The 18105-nt window shown below is 39.3% G+C and overlaps 1 protein-coding gene across 1 annotated transcript; it reads left to right on the top strand.

Annotated features, from left to right (window-relative positions):
* Positions 1-17530, top strand: LOC122115875 (pancreatic triacylglycerol lipase-like). The gene is made up of 13 exons (XM_042689445.1): positions 1-33; positions 162-207; positions 1290-1444; positions 3182-3304; positions 4853-4987; positions 5823-5934; positions 7892-8011; positions 8142-8261; positions 8741-8859; positions 11406-11535; positions 13025-13133; positions 13692-13856; positions 17407-17530. The coding sequence occupies exons 2-13, from the start codon at positions 162-164 to the stop codon at positions 17468-17470; spliced, it is 1398 nt and encodes a 465-aa protein (XP_042545379.1). The 5' UTR covers positions 1-33; the 3' UTR covers positions 17471-17530.
* The last annotated feature ends 575 nt before the right edge of the window (positions 17531-18105 follow it).

Genomic DNA, 18105 nt, shown 5'->3' with positions numbered 1-18105 from the left:
CTGGTTGTTCAAGAACCCAGCGGATCTGCCACGGTGAGTCAGGAACATGTTCTCCAGGCTAATTTGAAAGAATTTGCTCATTTTCCTCAGAGGTCTGCATGAACTGGAATTATGTACTTAATTAGCCCACCTGAATCCAGTGTATTTTTCCCTTTCTGCAGATGCTGCTGCTGTGGACACTGTCACTGCTGCTGGGAGCAGTAGTAGGTGAGGAAAGATACTTATTTGGAGATGAGGAAGCCTTGTTATTCAGTTCATTCCAAAAGATTGAGATTAGCCATGATGAGACTGTGTAGTCAAGTGATGAAGATGCAGGATTAAGGGCACCGGGCTTGGGATAAGATTGTCAGATAAGATCTATGACACCCAACTCCAGCTCTGAATAAACAAGAAATATTTAAAACAGACATAAATATGCAATATATTCATTTTAGAAGTAAATCCCAAAAGTATTCTAATAAACATTTAATTTCAATTTTGATGTGCACATTTATTTTCTGAACCTGGCACTCCTAGTTTGGAATCCAGTCACCTACAATTTAACAATCCTGAACAAAATACTTAACAACTCTATGCTGCAGGATCTTCTTTTGGCCAAATGATAGCCCCTTCGTGGGATGACTGTGAGGCTTAGGTAAGATAAAGAAATCACTTTGCCCAACATCTGGCATCCCCACAAAAGCTACTGCTTTAATCCCTGCTATTATGATGGAGATTACCTTTGAGTTGTCCCTTTAGGCAGAAACATACCATCTGTAGTTATATCAAACATGGATGTTTTCTTCAATTGTTTGTGAGTACCTGCTTCACCACAGTACTCTGGGTGACCCTCAGACACAAGCCTGATACCTATGTGCTCATACAGAATGGAGATAAAGTTTGTGCCATCCAGATGGTGACTCCTGGCAGTTGAGACCTCCACACAGTCCACCAATGAAGCTTGACACACACAGCTACTCCATTCATTCCAACACTACAGCTTGACACACACAGCTACTCCATTCCTAGGTACCAATTGCCAAAGGATGAATCTGTTTTGAGAAGCTAAAATGAGTCCCTTAGCAAGGACAAGAAGAAAGTGTGGCTGTTCCCTGAGGTAGAATGAGGAGCATCAGCTTGTCTGTAATACGGCATTGCTCTGCATAGCTATTTCATTAGTAACAGTAGAAAGAGAACAGTGGAAACAAATCTGTATCTGGTGTAATTTAACTTATATTTTGATTGAGAGATCATTGAAATAGGAATTCTTGGCGAGCTAATATCCTCGAAATCCTTCTGGATCGTTTCAGGAAAACAAGTCTGCTACGACAGACTGGGCTGCTTCAGTGACGATGCTCCATATGGAGGCACTGTGGAGAGACCCCTGAAAATGCTGCCCTGGTCCCCCAAAGTGATCAACACCCGCTTCCTCCTATATACTAATGAGAATCCAAGCAAATACAAAGTAAGAATAGTCACCTATTTTAAGGCTTAATGCCATCTCTTATGTAAGAAGTCTGTTTGTAATCTATGTGCTACTTCTGTAAGAGAACACCACAGGAGGTAATTGTTTTTTAAAATTGATGCTCATTCAACTCACGGTTCTTGAGGCAAGGATATCTCCAGAGCTCAAGGCTCTGGATCCTCAATGCACGTACAGAACACTGCCTTACTGCACCATAATATAGTGTTAGACATCACATGGAGAGAGAGCCTGTAAAAGAGAGCGAGAAGGAAGGCATGGGATGGATCTGAATCTCCCAGCCCTGATTAGAGAACACAGTCCACACAACAGCTCACAGATTGGGTCTTGTACCTACACCTCCTCCAGGCTGATGGTGCGAGCTGGGAGTTCTGCAGTTTTGAGGTCTCAGGGATTACCTCACTTCACCAGGCAGCAACCTTGTAGGGATCCTCTGTTGCGCTTCCTCCCTCTCATTTTGCAGTATTCTTCCCGGACCCCCAAACTGTCCTTAACGACCTTTGAAGTGCATAAAAGCTGCGTATTCCACTGCCCTGGTGTTTGTCTTCTTTAGAAGGTGGTACATACACCAGAGCCTGTATGTGCCAGAGCAGGGATGTCTGAGGAACCATAAAGTGCAGTGTGGTGTGCAGGGACCTAGAGCCCTGGGCAGCAGGCCCAAACAGGGTACTTTAGGCCCTTCTCCCCAACCATCTTGCCCTTGTAGGGCTCTGGGCCCGTCATGGAAAAGGAAAGTCTGTGAAACTCATATCTCCTCTAAACTACCAAAAAAAATAAAAAAATAAAAAGCTGGAAGTAGAGCTGTGGCTCAACTGGTAGAGTTCTAGTGTTGAGCAAAAGATGCTCAGAGACAAAGCTCAGGCCCTACATTCAAGCCCTAGGACCAGAACCAAAAAGAAAAAATAGCTAGTATCTAAATTTTACAATGATAACTAATCAGATTGTGGAATTGCATTTCTCTAGACTTTCAGGGAATAAGTACATTCTTTTATGGATCTTCTTTATAAATGTTCGATTAACCTAATATTGTATATTAAATGCATCATACCACTAATTTAATACTCTAAAATGAGTTTCAATGACCCCATGAACACACATCAACATTTAGTTGCCATTGTAATGTTATTAAGAAATGATATTCAGAATGGACTAATATAGTTATCATGAGTGTATCTTCTGGATAAAAAGTGGGTTTGCCTGTCTCTTGTACTGATTTGCCAGTCTAAATTACAGCATGGAAAGATAGCACCAAAAGCCATGTCATGGTCAAATAAACCTGTTGTTTAACCAGTCTACATATATGGGTATATGTTTGTGTGTATGTATTACACTTAAAATGCCAATATTAGCCAGGTGCTGGTGGCTCACGCCTGTAGTCCTAGTAACTCAGGAGGTTGATATCTGAGGATCATAATTCAAAGCCAGCCCAGGAAGGAAAGGCATGAGACTCTTTTCTCAAATTAACCATCAGAAAACCAGAAGTGACACTGTGACTCAAAATGGTAGAATGCCAGCCTTAAGCAGAAAGGCTCAGGGATAGGCCCTGAGTTCAAGCCCCATGACCAACAACAACAAAAGTCCCAATAGTATAATTATGAACTTACATTGTGAAACTATTATACAATTTATTACAATATCATATTATATTATGAAACAATGAACTCAGTTACAAATGTACTACAAAGAATTTCACCTGAGAGACTTCTCTCCCCTAAACAGGATGTCACTGCAGATGCATCAAGCATCAGGAACTCCAATTTCAAGACAAACAGAAAAACTCGCTTTATCATTCATGGATTTACAGACAAGGGGGAAGAAAACTGGCTGAGCAACATGTGCAAGGTGAGAGCTCCCAAGATAAGGTTGGGGTGGTCCTAGGAGTGAAAATCAACAACCAAGAAGGACAAATGCTTGCTGGTTGCCATCATATTGGAGGATCTTCGGGCCCCTGCTATGCCCAGGATTCCCCTGGGAGGTCCCCTGGGGTGGGGGGGTGGGGGGGTTAGGAGGTGGATGCAGAGGCTCTGGGACAATCATTACAGTGAGGTTGGTTGGCATCTGATGGCTCCTGAGAGTGGTTATTTAATAATTCATAAAGCCTATAAGTATGGTTCAGAGGTTGAATGCCTGCCAATAAACAATATGCTCTGGGTTCACACTCCAGTGTTGCCAAAATATTTTAAAAATTAGGGCTGGGAAGGTGGCTCAGTGGTAGAGTGCTTACCTCACATACATGAGGCCCTGGGTTTGATTCCTCAGCACCACATAAGCAGAAAAAGCTGGAAGTGGCACTGTGGCTCAAGTGGTAGGGTGCTAACCTTGAGCTGAAGAGCTGACAGACAGCACCCAGGCCCAGAGTTCAGGCTCCATGACCAACAAATAAAATCAAAAAATAAAAAAATTAATGTATTGCTATTTCAAAAGAGCATATGCTGCCACACAGGTATATCCTAACTGCCCTTGGATTGCTCCTTTGTTCATTTACTTTTAATTTCTATGTGAAGACCTGCTAAGAGTTCTTGTTGTCCCAAACTTCTTCCATTTTCATTTCATAATCTGATCTCCTCTTATAGTAATGTCAGTGATCACCCAATGGGTTTTTTTTATTTCTGCTGTTGTTTCTGCAGAAGCGATCTAGTTTTTTAAATTTACATATGGCTCTGTTCCTTGTGATAATGAGGATTTGACAGACCGAAAATCAAGTGTTATAAATGGTCCTATTCACTGATGGTTCTAGAAGATCACTATTATTGACTTATTTATTTCTGTATTTCTTAACATTTTCATCATTTGTTTTGTGGCTGCCATGGCACACTGTTTTCATTTCTTCAGGGCTGTCATGAAAAAAAATCCCAGACTTTGCTGGATCCATTCATTTCCAACCTGTCTTTGACTCAAGTCAAATGCAGAACACAGAGCACATGGTCTGGCTCTCCCCTTAAAATAGATTGGACTTAATCATTTGAAAAAAAACAAACTTACTCCTTAACCTTCGATATATTTCACACATAAATGATCTCATCAGCCAGTAATTTTATGGAGCACCTGTGTGGCAAAAATATTCTAGACACTAAGGCTGCCCCGTTGCTCTTTAGCAAGGAACAATGTGGTCTAATGGTCTTTATGAAGCTCTTATGAGACAATCAACTCTGCCACATCTCAAGCATTTTTCTAAGAATCAAATGTCTGTGTCGATTTCACTAGACATCCCAAGAATCCTGCCCTCATGATGCTCAATGCCTCTAGCAGATTTCTGGGGGGATTTTGTACTTAAGTGCTTTGTTGATGGCATATGTTAAGAAATGACATTACAAGGAGGGAATTTGCCCTACACTACAAATGAGTAAAGATTCTGATTTTCTTACCTTTGTGTTGTTTCTCTTCCATCAGAACATGTTAAAGGTGGAAAGTGTGAACTGCATCTGTGTAGACTGGAAAGGCGGCTCACGAACTGGCTACACTCAGGCCACACAGAACACCCGGGTTGTGGGCGCAGAAATAGCTTATTTTGTTGATGTCCTTCGGGTAACTGTTTTTGGATTACTTTAAAAACTATACGCATTGCTCCCTGAGATGCTTTTCCCAAAAGAAAACAGTACATATAATCATTATGTAAATTCATTTTTAACTGGTACATAAAAATTGAACAAAGTCACGCAGTGCTACATGATATTTCAGTAATTTACTTTGTGAAAACAATTTGCAAGATATTAGCAGTTGTGTTTAATTCCTCAAAGAATCGGTTTGTACCAGAGAGTTCATATCTGTAATCCTAGTTACTCAGGAAACAGAGATCTGGAGTATGGCAGCTACAAGCCAGTCTAGGCAAAAAGGTTACAAGAGTCATCTCAATAAAAACCTGAGCATAGTGGCACACACATGCTATTCTAGTCTGTATAAAAATGAGACCTTATCCCAAAAACAAGTATAAAGGCTGGAGGTATGGCTTAAGGTAGAGTGCTCATCTAGAAAATATGAATCTCTGAGTTTAAAATTTAGTCCCAGACCAAAAAGGAAAAAGAATGGTTGTAACTTGAATGACACTCAGGGGCTAACTTGTTTATAATTAAAGATGATTCCATTCTCTTCTATCTATACCTTTATATCAGAAGCAAATTTCTACCTAACGTAAAAATGGAACTGTATCTCTGTTCTGATTTATTTGTCTTTGGATAAGTGACAAAGGTTTTTTACCTTTGTTGTTTTTTTCATAGAAAATACTCCAGCTTTAAGGTGGCTGATAGAGAGTAGATCAAGTAACCACCCTTGCTATTGCTCCTCTACTGTCCTTAGCTCAAAGTATTTCTGTTAAAGGGATAGTTTTGGATAATCAAAACTGGTTTTCTTCATTTTCCAATAGTCTCAATTTGGATACTCACCTTCCAACGTCCACCTCATTGGCCACAGCCTGGGCTCCCATATTGCTGGAGAGGCTGGCAGAAGAACCAATGGAGCCATTGGAAGAATCACAGGTTGGTCACTACTCACTACATACTACAAAATTAAACCATGTACACCTCTATGTGGGTCCAGAGAAAAAACTGGGCAGTATACATTTTATCCCATCACACTTTCTGAATTGGGCAGAATGATAAGAATTCAATCTTTTAAATTCATTATTGATAAAGACTCTTGGTATATACTGTCCTACCTAAAAGGTATATTATTTCATATGTATAAAATGAGAACCAAGAGCATCCAGAAACTTTAATGTCATTTTATTTTCCCATAACTGGATATTCACAAAAGACAAGGATCATGAGTAAAATATTCCATTATCATACAATAAATAGAATTTAACCTGTGGAGCTTAAATGTATATAAATTCATTGTATTCTGCTCCAGCAGTAATTGCTAATGAGACAAAAGTTCATAAGTTTCAGAGCTGAGAGAAGAGGAAAGATGGTCGGGCTGCCCTAGGCTACCAGTTCTGCTCTGGCAGCTACTAATGAGATTTTAAAAGCCATTTTACAAACCTCAGACTGGATTCATTAAGCTAGTAATATACAAAGCAGTGCCCTTATAACAAAGGGATTGCTATCCTAGATCTAAAACTTGATTGCTTTTGGGAATGACCACATTCCCCTTCCATTTTCCAACTGGTGATCCTCTTGCTTGCTTGTTCTCTCTCTGCCCCCATTTCCTCTCTCCCTCATTTCTCCCCTCTCCCTTTCTCTCCCAGTCTCTCTCTCTCTCCTCCTCTTCCCTCTCCTCTCCTCTCCTCTCTTCTCTGCTCCCCTCCCCTCTCCTCTCCTCTCCTCTCCTCCTCTTCCCTCTCCTCTCCTCTCCTCTCTTCTCCTCTCCTCCCCTCCCTCCCCTCCCCTCCTCTCCCCTCTCCTCTCCTCTCCTCCTCTTCCCTCTCTTCTCCTCTCCTCTCCTCCTCTTTCCTCTCTTCTCCTCTCCTCTCCTCCTCTCCTCCTCTTCCCTCTCCTCTCCTCTCCTCTCCTCTCCTCTCCTCTCCTTTTTCCTCTCCTTTCTCCTCTCCTCTTCTCTTCTCCTCTGGTTTTGAATTCAGGTCTTCATACTTGCCAAACTTGAGCCACCTCCAGTCCTTTGTGCTCTGGGTATTTTCAGATGAGATCTCACATTTATGCTCTAGTTGCCTGTTTCATTATATTCTTATTCATACTTCTTGCTCTACCTGGGAAAATAGACATGTGCTACTATAGCTAGTCTCTTTCTGTTGAGGTGGTATCTAGTGAACATTTTCTTGCCCCAGCTGACCTTTAACCACAGTCTTCTCATTGCTATCCTCCCTGTGGGATATGGGTTCATAGCCTGTGCCTAAATGTTCCTTGAGATAGGATCTCACAAGTTTTTTCCAGAGCCAGCCTAGACCGGGTTCTGAACTCTACCACCTGAGTAACTAAGATCATAGACATGAGCATTATAACCTGATTGCAATTCTGGATTTAATACTCAATATGTTGGTTATATTTGGATTGATAATCATCTTGAATTTCTATTTCCTAACTTGCTAAAAAGAAGTTCTTCCAGAATACTCTTTACAATATGCTGCAATTTTTACCACAACCTGCTCAATCAAGTGCTGAACCAACCGTGCCTGCTGTGGACTCAGTGACCAAGAAAGCCAAAGTCCTTACCCACTTGAATCATTACAATCTAGTTGTAATGATTTTATCCTGAGCAACATTTAGCCTAGTGTCTCCCAGAAGACCAGGGCTCTCCAAGAGATGAAGCAACCATAAGGAAAGGAAAATTCTATGGTTTGGGGGAAAATCCACTGTCAATCAAATAGTGAATTTGAAGCAAATCTCCTTTTAGAATGTAGTAATATCAGAAAAACATTGTCTCTTTCCATGGGAAAACCACGAGCATAGCTATGACTGTCATTCGGGTGTGTAACTATGAAGAAAAATGACTATCCATGAATGCTGAACCAGCTAATGACACCCTTGATTTACTTAGGTTTGGATCCTGCTGAACCTTACTTTCAGAACACACCAGAAATAGTTCGCTTGGACCCCAGCGATGCCCAGTTTGTCGATGCCATTCATACAGATTCCGCCCCCATGATTCCCAACATGGGTGAGTGGCTCAACCTGTCCTCCTGGAGCATTTTGTGATGCCTGTAGTTTAGAATGTTTCACAGTGTCCTGAGTCTATCTGGCTACTATACCACAACATAAACCTTCTCTTATTTTTAACAACATTTCAGGATTGGGAATGAGCCAAATGGTGGGCCACCTAGACTTCTTTCCAAATGGTGGGAAGGAAATGCCTGGATGTCAGAAGAATCCTCTCTCTCAGATTGTTGACATTGATGGCATCTGGGAAGGTAAAACCATCCTGAATGCAGAGAGAATTTCACTAGAGAACATTTGTTGGGTATTGCTAATCTTGCTGAACATTTAGAATTGGACACATTTCACATTTTATATGACAAAGGCTTTTAATTGGATCCCTGACTTTCCAATTGGGACAAGTGAACATGAGGAGACTTTGGGGAAAATACGTATTTATGGTCAATCTCCCCAGGACCAAATTCAGGAAATCGTTACTAAGTTGTCCTTATATCTGAATGGGTCAATCTTTCCCTTCTGAAGTCATTTTTTATTTCATTTAATTACATCATTTACTATCATAGTCTTATATTTGATTGCATTTCAAATTTTAAAAATATATGTCATGAATGATTTTTTTTACTGTGACCTCCATTGAGTATGGAGAAATTTATTCAATAACTATAATGTCATCATGATGTTAACTTGAAAGAATCAAATCTGTAGTGATTCATAATCATATCTGATCTCATAGGAAGTCGTGACTTTGTGGCCTGTAATCATTTAAGAAGCTACAAGTACTACACTGACAGCATCCTCAACCCTACTGGCTTTGCTGGATTTTCTTGCTCCTCTTACAATGATTTCACTGCAGTAAGTAGCCACATTTTAACTGAGAATTATGTGATTGTCATTTTGCATGACTGGTATGGTTTACTCTGTTTATGCATTCATGTTATCTATATATCAAAGGATTGCTTTGGTGGTAGGTACAAGGCTTTGATCTCAGAGCCTTTTACTTTCCAGGGACTCTACCACTTCAGCCACATTTTGTGTTGGTTATTTTGGACATAAGGTTGAATTTTATGTCCAGGCTTGTCTAGGCTGGTATACTCCTATTTATGCTTCTTTGCATAGCTGGAGATTATAAGTGCACACTACTGCAACCAGCCCATAGTTAGACATTAATCTCATCTTTTATCCTAGGAATGACCTTAAATTTTGCTCTCTCGATTTCTACCTCTAAAGTAGCTAGGATTACAGGCTTGAGCCACTGGGCTCAAAATCGAAATACTAGAAAACTTCAGAGAAATGCACTTGAACATGAAATGTCCTGTGTTGATCATTCTATCACTGATATGAATATCTGATAAATGCTCACATTATTTTAGAAAGAACCTTAAATTACAATAGTAATATGACTTCCATGGACAGTTATAGGATCCTGAAGAATGTAAGAAAAGTTCACTTGTGAAAATTTCTATGACTTCTCACATTTTTTAGTATTTGAGCTTTCATCTTCTTTTATATCCTCTTGATACCTAAGTTGAAGTCTTATATGTGTTCTTGAATGTGACACATTTATTGCCTGATGTTTTTGTTTAACTATTGTTCACACTCTAATTTTTTCTCAAATCTAAATTTCTAACCTATGTTATTAAATAAAGAAAGCATCAAGTTAGTGCCTCCCAGGGGCTCCAAAAACATGTACCATAGTGATGAAGAGAAAAGACTGAAATCAGGTTTTGCCATTGAATAATTAAATGATTCTGAGCAAAATCCTTCACCCCTTCAAGTCATTTCTTTGCCCAGCTATGGAAATGATAATAGCAGACTCAATGTATTTGGTAGGAGGTATTAATGAAATTATTGCTATAAATTACTCAGACTAGAATAAAAATGGTAATGATTATCATTCCATCAACTTTGGTTATTATGCAGAAATGATTCATATTTTATTCACAGAATAGCAATGAGAATAGGTAGTAAGTCAGGAAACACCATTTCTCTTTCTCTGGCTTCAGTCTTAAAATCTTCTTCCCCAGTAACCAAGGGTGGATAGAGGAGAAGGCAAAGCCAAGACTTTGCATCTCCTACAGTTGAAACAATTTTGATGCAGTAATATAAACAATCTGTTTTATATGCAGCTTAGTACTTTTTGAAAAACGATGCCTGTCTTCTGGTTTTCTCTACCTTTCAACCCTCTCTTCAGCTTGTATCAAGGCTTATGCTGGATTAGGTCATCCAGATGTCAGTCTGTATAGGATGTTCCACACTAAGAGCAACCTGGGGACCATTGGTGCATGTCTTTTGGCTCCTTTGAACTCTGAGCCATATCCCTTTCTCATAATCTTCACCTTCTGGCTTAAGAAATGCCTTCAGAGCTTATTCGGAAAGGCTCAGGTGGTCTGTTAAGATCAATAAAAACAAACTGCATTTATTTTTCTTAAATAGTCATTTGAGGAGCAAAGATTCCACTGAAAGCCACAATGTGTCCATTGGAGATGGTCCTCAGGGGAAGACTCTGGGACTTCCCAGGTTAGGAGTTACAAGAATTATTCCTGAAAGATAAGGATAAATTTATTTTTTTGGCTCATTGGCCCAGCATACAACAGCTTTAGACTCAACCATGGTTCTAGAGAGTAGTTATTTCTACAGTCATGAAGTTACAGGCTGTAATTTCTTAGCATGATAGCAAATTCACAGAGTGGTTACACAGCACAACATAGGGTCTGAGCCGCAAAATAAGGCCACTGCTGTCACCATTCCTTGAAACAGCTTTGGTGACTCGCTGGTGGATCAGTCTTAATTGTTTTTTACTGGACCAAATCTAGACTGCCTTAGGTGTCATGTAGTCCTGTAGTTCAGGGGTCTACTGGGAAACAATTCTAAACAAATTGAGAAAAGCCAGATTTGTGAGCCTATTCTTCTTCTAATGGGCCTAGTTTGCATGGCAGAAGCTGTTCTTTTTTAGGTAATCTTTCTAAAATAAATTGTAGATTTGGGGATGTAGCTCATGGGTAGAGCTCCTGACTAACATACTCTAGGCCCTAGATTCCATGCTCAAGGTCTTGGGTTGTATTTTTTATATAAATAAGTAAACAATCTAAAATCCATTGGCAGGGGAATGTCTTGGCATACCTAGGGCAACTGAAAGAGTAAAAAAGAAAACAAAAACATATGTCTATAAACATTTCCATTCTATGTTTTTCATTGTGTTCAGTACAATCTAACAGTAGAAGTACTAACTTATGTTTGAGCAATGAGATGCATTTATAGTCTTCACTGAAATGTTAATAAAGTCCCTTTTCCTGCCATCAGGAATGAAATTAAACATTTGACTTGTAGCAATCTGAAGGGAAAGATGATACACTGTTAAAAGAAAGAGCACTTCATCCATCATTTCTTCATTCCCACAGAACAAGTGCTTCCCCTGTGCACACGGAGGATGCCCACAGATGGGTCATTATGCTGACAGATTTTCTGGGAAAACAAATGGAGTATATCAGAAATTTTATCTAAACACTGGTGATAAGAGTAATTTTGCTCGTAAGTCTCTATGTTATTTACCTTAAATATTACGTATTTTAACATGTTCACTGATAATATCAGAAATGACTTTTCTACATAAATCTTTAAGCATCCCTTCTCAATATGAGGAATACTCAGTTCTATGCTCAAGGTAATGATGACTAATTAGGGTAGCTGGAAAGAATCTGGGGTCTGCAATATTAGTGAGACATTTGATTCTAGGACTGAATTCAGAAGACTTCTGGTCTAGCTTCTTTGTATTAAAAAATACTCTGACCAGATCTTGAGGGTTTAAATAAGCAGAGGGCTGGGAAGGTGGCTCAGTGGTAGAGTGCTTGCCTTGCATGCATGAGGCCCTGGGTTCGATTCCTCAGTACCACATAAGCAAAAAAGAAAAAGCCGGAAGTGGCGCTGTGGCTCAAGTGGTAGAGCGCTAGCCTTGAGCTGAAGAGCTGAGGGACAGCACCCAGGCCCAGAGTTCAGGCCCCACGACCGGACCCAAAAACAAAATAAAAAAAATAAATAAAAAATAAAAAAATAAGCAGAAAAGTCATCTCTAAGAAAGGTGGTGGTGATGGTTGGAATGGAAAGGGGGGTGACAGAGTCAGAGGATGTTTGGGGGTACAGACTCCATTGGGTCATGGGGAAGAACAGCATATGGGAATGAAGAGGCATGGGGATGGGCCCCAGATTTCTTTTCTGAATGATAGAGGAAGAAAAGTGTATGATGGGAACTATTGAGCTTAGCAGTCTTGTAAATGCTAAGAAAAATTTTATGCCATCTCCATTTAGTAAAAATTGGTAGTTCACCATCCTTTTGGTTCCTGGAATAGGTACATTTAAGAGGCAACAAAAAGATGGATTAAATTTTTTTTAATTCACATTGATGACTTAGGAAGAAAGTGTCAGGACTCTAAAGATTGGCAGTCATTGAAAAAAATAAGTCAAACTGATGGGAATGTAACCCTCTTCCATTTTTCCACTATCTCAAGATAAAGTTCATAGAACACTGAAAAAATAAATTGCTTAATTGCTATATTTCTAAACTAAAATTTCTGAGCCATTGAAAATAAATATCTGTTAATAGAACTTGTACTCCCCCAGTGGTTCCCTGCCTACTTGGAATGGCTGTGATTATTTTATTAATAGTGCCACTGACATCATATCAAAATTACCCAATATTATGGGATAAAATCAACGCAGGCTTCAAGCCAGGCTCTGGTGACTCACCCCTATAATCCTAGCTACTCATGAGACTGAGATCTGAGACTTACGGTTCAAAGCCAGCCAGGACAGGAAAGTCCATGAGACTTTTATCTCCAAAGAATCACAGAAAAAGCCCAGAAGTGGTGCTGTAGTTCAAGTGGTAGAGTGCTAGCCTTGAGCACAAGGAACTTAGGGACAGTGCACAGGCCCAGAGTTCAAGGCCCAGGCCAGAAAATAAAATAAACACAAGTTTCAATGTCTTCTCTATAAATTGACATTTTGCAAAAATTTTCCCATTTAGGTTGGAGGTATCAGGTAGCTGTCACACTGTCTGGAAAGCAGGTTACAGGACACATCTTGGTTTCCTTGTTTGGAAATGGGGGAAACTCTCAGCAGTATGAAATTTACAAGTGAGTAAAATACCATGTTGAGTTTCTTGAATATTCTCATAGTGTGCAGGAATTGAGCATGTAAATTAATTTGTTTTATTTCTTCCCATACAAGAATAGAATACTGCCACATATAAGAAAAAATATTCTATCACTTACACTATATTTCAGAACTATGTTTCTAAATATTTTTCTCTGCTCTAACTCAAGAAAACCATTAATGTTTACTTCAATGCCTGACATCTGGAACATAAGCAGTAAAATACTTTTCTTGTATAAGATTGAGGAAATCTGATATAAGGATGTCATCATAAATTAAACTGAAAGAACTGTGACTAAAATAGCTGCAGTTGCATGAAATTTATATGAATCACTGATTACAAAACCTGCCACTGTATGATTTTAATTCATTACAATGACAAGTGTTTTGACAAATCAAGTTAAAAAGAGAAGCATTCTAAGATAGTTTTAGCAATACTTACATCTACATATATATGTATACATATTTCCATGTATGTTGATTAATGCATATATTTGTGCATTTCAAGTATTTTTTTTGTTTACTTCTCAACTCCTCAGAGGCTCTCTCCAACCTGGTAAGACTTACACCAATGAGTTGGACTCTGATGTGGACTCTGGGGACCTGCAGAAGGTTAAATTTATTTGGAATAACAATGTGATCAACCCATCCTTGCCCAAAGTGGGAGCATCAAGGATCACAGTGAAAAGAAATGATGGAAGAGTGTAAGTAATAATCAAAGGGGGGGGATGAGAAGGACTGACAGTATTTACAATTCTATTCTCACTAAAATTCTCCCTTAAGTACACATACTTCCTACAGTGCCCCCAGCCACAGATTATTCCTAATATTTTTTTTGTGCTGTAGGAGAAAGCATAGAAATTTAGGAAAACAATGATGATAAAGTTGTAGATAAGTGTTATTCTACTGATAGAAATTAGAGTAAGAATTTAATCCTAAAGTAAAAAGAATGTCTCATTTGGTAGATAAACCTGTGCCATGTATGTAAATAATATATCATCTGTGAACCCAGACTTCCTAGATTCAACAACTTAACGCTTAGATTAGCAAGCTCATTGAAATTTTCAATAAACAGAATAAGCCATTCTGTACAACTTGTCTTGATGAAGAGACACAGAAGATCTGCCCAAATGGGAGTGATTCTGAGCCTAAGATTTATGTCATTATGAACTACCAGAGAAGGTGACCAAAAATAATCACAATAATAGTGATATTAGTTTCAGAGGTTTATTAGTATTAAACTGAATTCTGAGGCAGAGCGGATTGCTTCTTCTGTTACCAAATTTCATTTTTCCTCCTTAAAACCCCAGAAAACTTGCATCTAAGACAGAGTATAAAACACAACAGTTACCTTCCAAATTAAAGCCAGTATAAATGTAGACAAAATACATGAAACAACCATTTTTATGACACTGAACTTCAAACTGTCTGACAAAAAGTAAACAGGTAGAGTCATAACATTTCCCAGCTACTGCCTTGAGAGAGCTTCTGGGGTGTGGTATAGGCCGGAGAAATCCAGTGTATGCTCTAAGTTCATTTGAGGAGACCTAACAATCAGAGACTCTAAGGCAGCTAAATCACATAAGACAGTGTGCCAGAGAAGAGACAGCTGCAGAGGGAGACTTGTAGAGATCTAGCAGCCATCTTGAATACTCACATAATATTTAGTACATGTATGTGAGCAAACCAGCCACGACCAGAGACCCAGCCACAACCAGGGACACAGCGATGACCAGGGATGCAGCCATTTGAGAGGGTAAGAGGGAACAGTACTCAGTAACTCGTAGGGCCAAGAATAGTGCTTTGTTCTAACAGATTGCATACAGAAAAATGAAGATAAAAATTGCAAGTGATTTTCTGTCATAGCAATGCAAGCCATAAAGCAATGGACAGCATTCTAAAAGTACAAAAAAAATTCATCATTGAGAACTTACACCCATAAAAGTAACTTTCAAAGTTGATGATGAAATGAAGGCTCTTCAGGTACTCTAAAGTTGCAACTTCCATCACCAGTGGGAGGTCAATCATGACAAGAAATAGTAAATAAATAAATGAATAAGTAAATACTATTAGTCAAGGAATAGAATAAATTAGAAAATAATATATGGAAGGAAATTAGGAGAAGAAAAATATCAACTACATGAAAAACACATGAGGTTTTTAATTCTCTTTAAAAATAATTGACTGGAGCTGGCATCCAGGGCTAAAGAATGTTATCATATCTACTCAAGAAGCCGAGTTCAAGAGGATCAGAATTTATGACCATTCCAAGCCCTCCCCCCAAAACAATCCATTAAACTCCATCCACAAATAACCAGCAAAAAGCAGAACTGTTGATGTGGCTCAAGTGATTGTGTGACAGTTGAGCAAACAAGACTTCTTTTGTTGTTGTTGGTTGTGGCGCTTGAACTCTGGGCCTGGGCACTGTCCTTGCATTCTTTAGCTCAAGGTGAGTGCTCTACCACTTGAACCACAGTGCCACTTCTGGTTTTCTAGTAGTTTATTGGAGATAAGAGTCTCATGGACTTTCCTGCCCAGGCTGGCTTTGAACCGTGATCCTCAGATCTCAGCCTCCTGAGTAGCTAGGATTACAGGTGTGAGCCACCAGCACCTGACCTTCTTTTTTTTTTATTTTTTTGTGGGTCGTGGGGGCTGAACTCTGGGCCTGGGTGCTGTCCCTCAGCTCTTCAGCTCAAGGCTAGTGCCCTACCACTTGAGCCAAAGTGCCACTTTCAGCCTTTTTCTGCTTATGTGGTGCTGAGGAATCGAACCCAAGGCCTCATGCATGCGGGGCAAGCACTCTACCACTGAGCCACCTTCCCAGCCCCTGCAAACAAGACTTCTGAGTTCAAGGCCCTATGTTCAAACCTCAGTACCACAAACCAAATAAATGAACATATAAATAAATACAAAACTATGGGCTGGGAAGGTGGCTCAGTGGTAGAGCACTTGCCTTGCATGCTTAAGGCCCTGGGTTCGATTCCTCAGCACCACATAAGCAAAAAGAAAAAAGCCAGAAGTGGCGCTGTGGCTCAAGTGGTAGAGCACTAGCCTTGAGCTGAAGAGCTGAGGGACAGCGCCCAGGCCCAGAGTTCAGGCCCCACGACTGGACCCAAAAAATAAATAAATAAATAAATGCAAAACTAAATAACTCACAGGGTCTGGAGGTCTAGCTCATTGTTATAACCTGTATTTATCATCCTTAGCACCACAAATGAAAATGATTTAAAACTATGGCAAATTTGTTAGAGAAGAGGAAATCTATTATATATAAAAGTAATGCATAAGATTATATTCTAAAGAATTAGAGGTAAAAAATTGAAATATACTAATAGAGGATCCTAGTGCCTTACGTGAACTGGTATAATACCACTTGAACATAGAATGTGATAAGTTTATCAATTCCAAAGCAACCATTAAAATCATAAAAACTATAGTGAGCAAACCAAAAAAGTACATAGAAGGGAATAAGAAAAAATCCAAAAGAGAGCCTAAAGAAGTAAAAGAGAACAAAGAAGAGAGGAAGCAAACAGAAAACAATAGGAAAAATATTAGACATACTTAGTTATATCCATATTAAATGAAAATGGTCTCAATAACAATTAGAAGGCAATGATTGTCATATTGGATTCTTTGAAATTAATATCCTATCGTATTAAGTCCACTTAAACATCAAATTAAAGAGAAAAACATAAATAGATTTTTAAAAGAAGAATAGGGAAATGTTGCAAATTAAAGCCACAGGAAGATACCACCATAAGCCCAATTTTAATGTCTATGTTTAAAAAGAATTGAGTATACCAAGGATTGACGAACACAACAAGAATCTGGAATTTTCCTGCTTTAAATGTCAGCATAAAATGATACAACCACTCTAGAGAGCAATGTAACTCAGAGCCAAACATACTGCGGATCATACATTCTGCTCTTAGATGCAGTAGCCCCCATTCCTGGTTTTGCTGCCTGCAGTTTCAGTTACATATAATACAGATAATAAATGGAGAGTGAGCACTTCCTGTTCTTTGAGGGGTCATTAGCGCTGCTCTCTGCTATTTTCACTGCCATGTTTTAAGGTTGGAAAGGCGAGTCCTTCATTTAAGTAGATATCTCTGTCAGTGTCCTCAACATCTCACTTTGAACCCAGGGTACCCCCCTTTCTAAGGGGGAGAGTGACAGGAGACAGCAGTAGCTGTTCCCATAACCAGCATTCCACTTGTGTGCCAGGAAGTGATCTTCGGCTGTTTCTCTCCACAGATTCAACTTTTGTAGTCAAGATACTGTGAGGGAGAACGTTCTGCTTACCCTCACCCCGTGTTAGTACCTGTTGACACATGACCACTGAGTCCTACTGCTAATAAAATCGACCAATCAACTAGTCCATTCTGTCCATTGTCATCACTGCTTGTTATTTCCAATGAAACTTCTGGATGGGTTAATAAGCCCAAAATCTATAGGAGTGTATGCAGAAGCAAGTAACTGGTGAATTTTGCCAGTCATACATAAAATATAACACTTGAGCCTGGGAATATTGCTAACATGATACCAATATGGTATTCATTGTATTACTCATCTCATATTACTACTAAGGCAGAACTCAATTCAAGAGAAAAAGCAGGCTGTTGGTAACCCTACCCTCAACATCACTCTCAGAATTAGGTACCTCTGTTATTCTGGATGGCTATGCTTACTGACACTGTTCTACAACCATTTATTTGACCAGCTCCCTCACCAGATTACAAACTACTAGAAGGAAAGAAATGTATCTGTGTCAAAAACAATGTCTGCATATGAGAATGGGGTCTCAGTAAATTCTTGTTGACAAAGGCAATATGTGTTTAAACTTAGTTTGTATGACAAAGTGATCACGCTATTATCACTTAAAGAGACTAGGGAGGAGACCAAGTGGGATGTTGTGCTGACTGCTGAGCTGTGCTACTCAGAGAACTTGCTGTA

The sequence above is a fragment of the Dipodomys spectabilis genome, unplaced genomic scaffold, assembly GCF_019054845.1.
Source record: "Dipodomys spectabilis isolate Male_0828 unplaced genomic scaffold, ASM1905484v1 ptg000125l, whole genome shotgun sequence".
Classification (NCBI taxonomy): domain Eukaryota; kingdom Metazoa; phylum Chordata; class Mammalia; order Rodentia; family Heteromyidae; genus Dipodomys; species Dipodomys spectabilis.
This window is presented reverse-complemented; position numbering and strand designations above follow the sequence as displayed.

Excerpts from the sequence above, each read along its gene's own strand:
- LOC122115875 (XM_042689445.1), top strand. The coding sequence starts at position 162 with ATGCTGCTGCTGTGGACACTGTCACTGCTGCTGGGAGCAGTAGTAG. Across the intron at positions 5,935-7,891 it reads AGCCATTGGAAGAATCACAG|GTTTGGATCCTGCTGAACCT; the intron begins GTTGGTCACTAC and ends TGATTTACTTAG. Across the intron at positions 8,012-8,141 it reads CCCCATGATTCCCAACATGG|GATTGGGAATGAGCCAAATG; the intron begins GTGAGTGGCTCA and ends ACAACATTTCAG.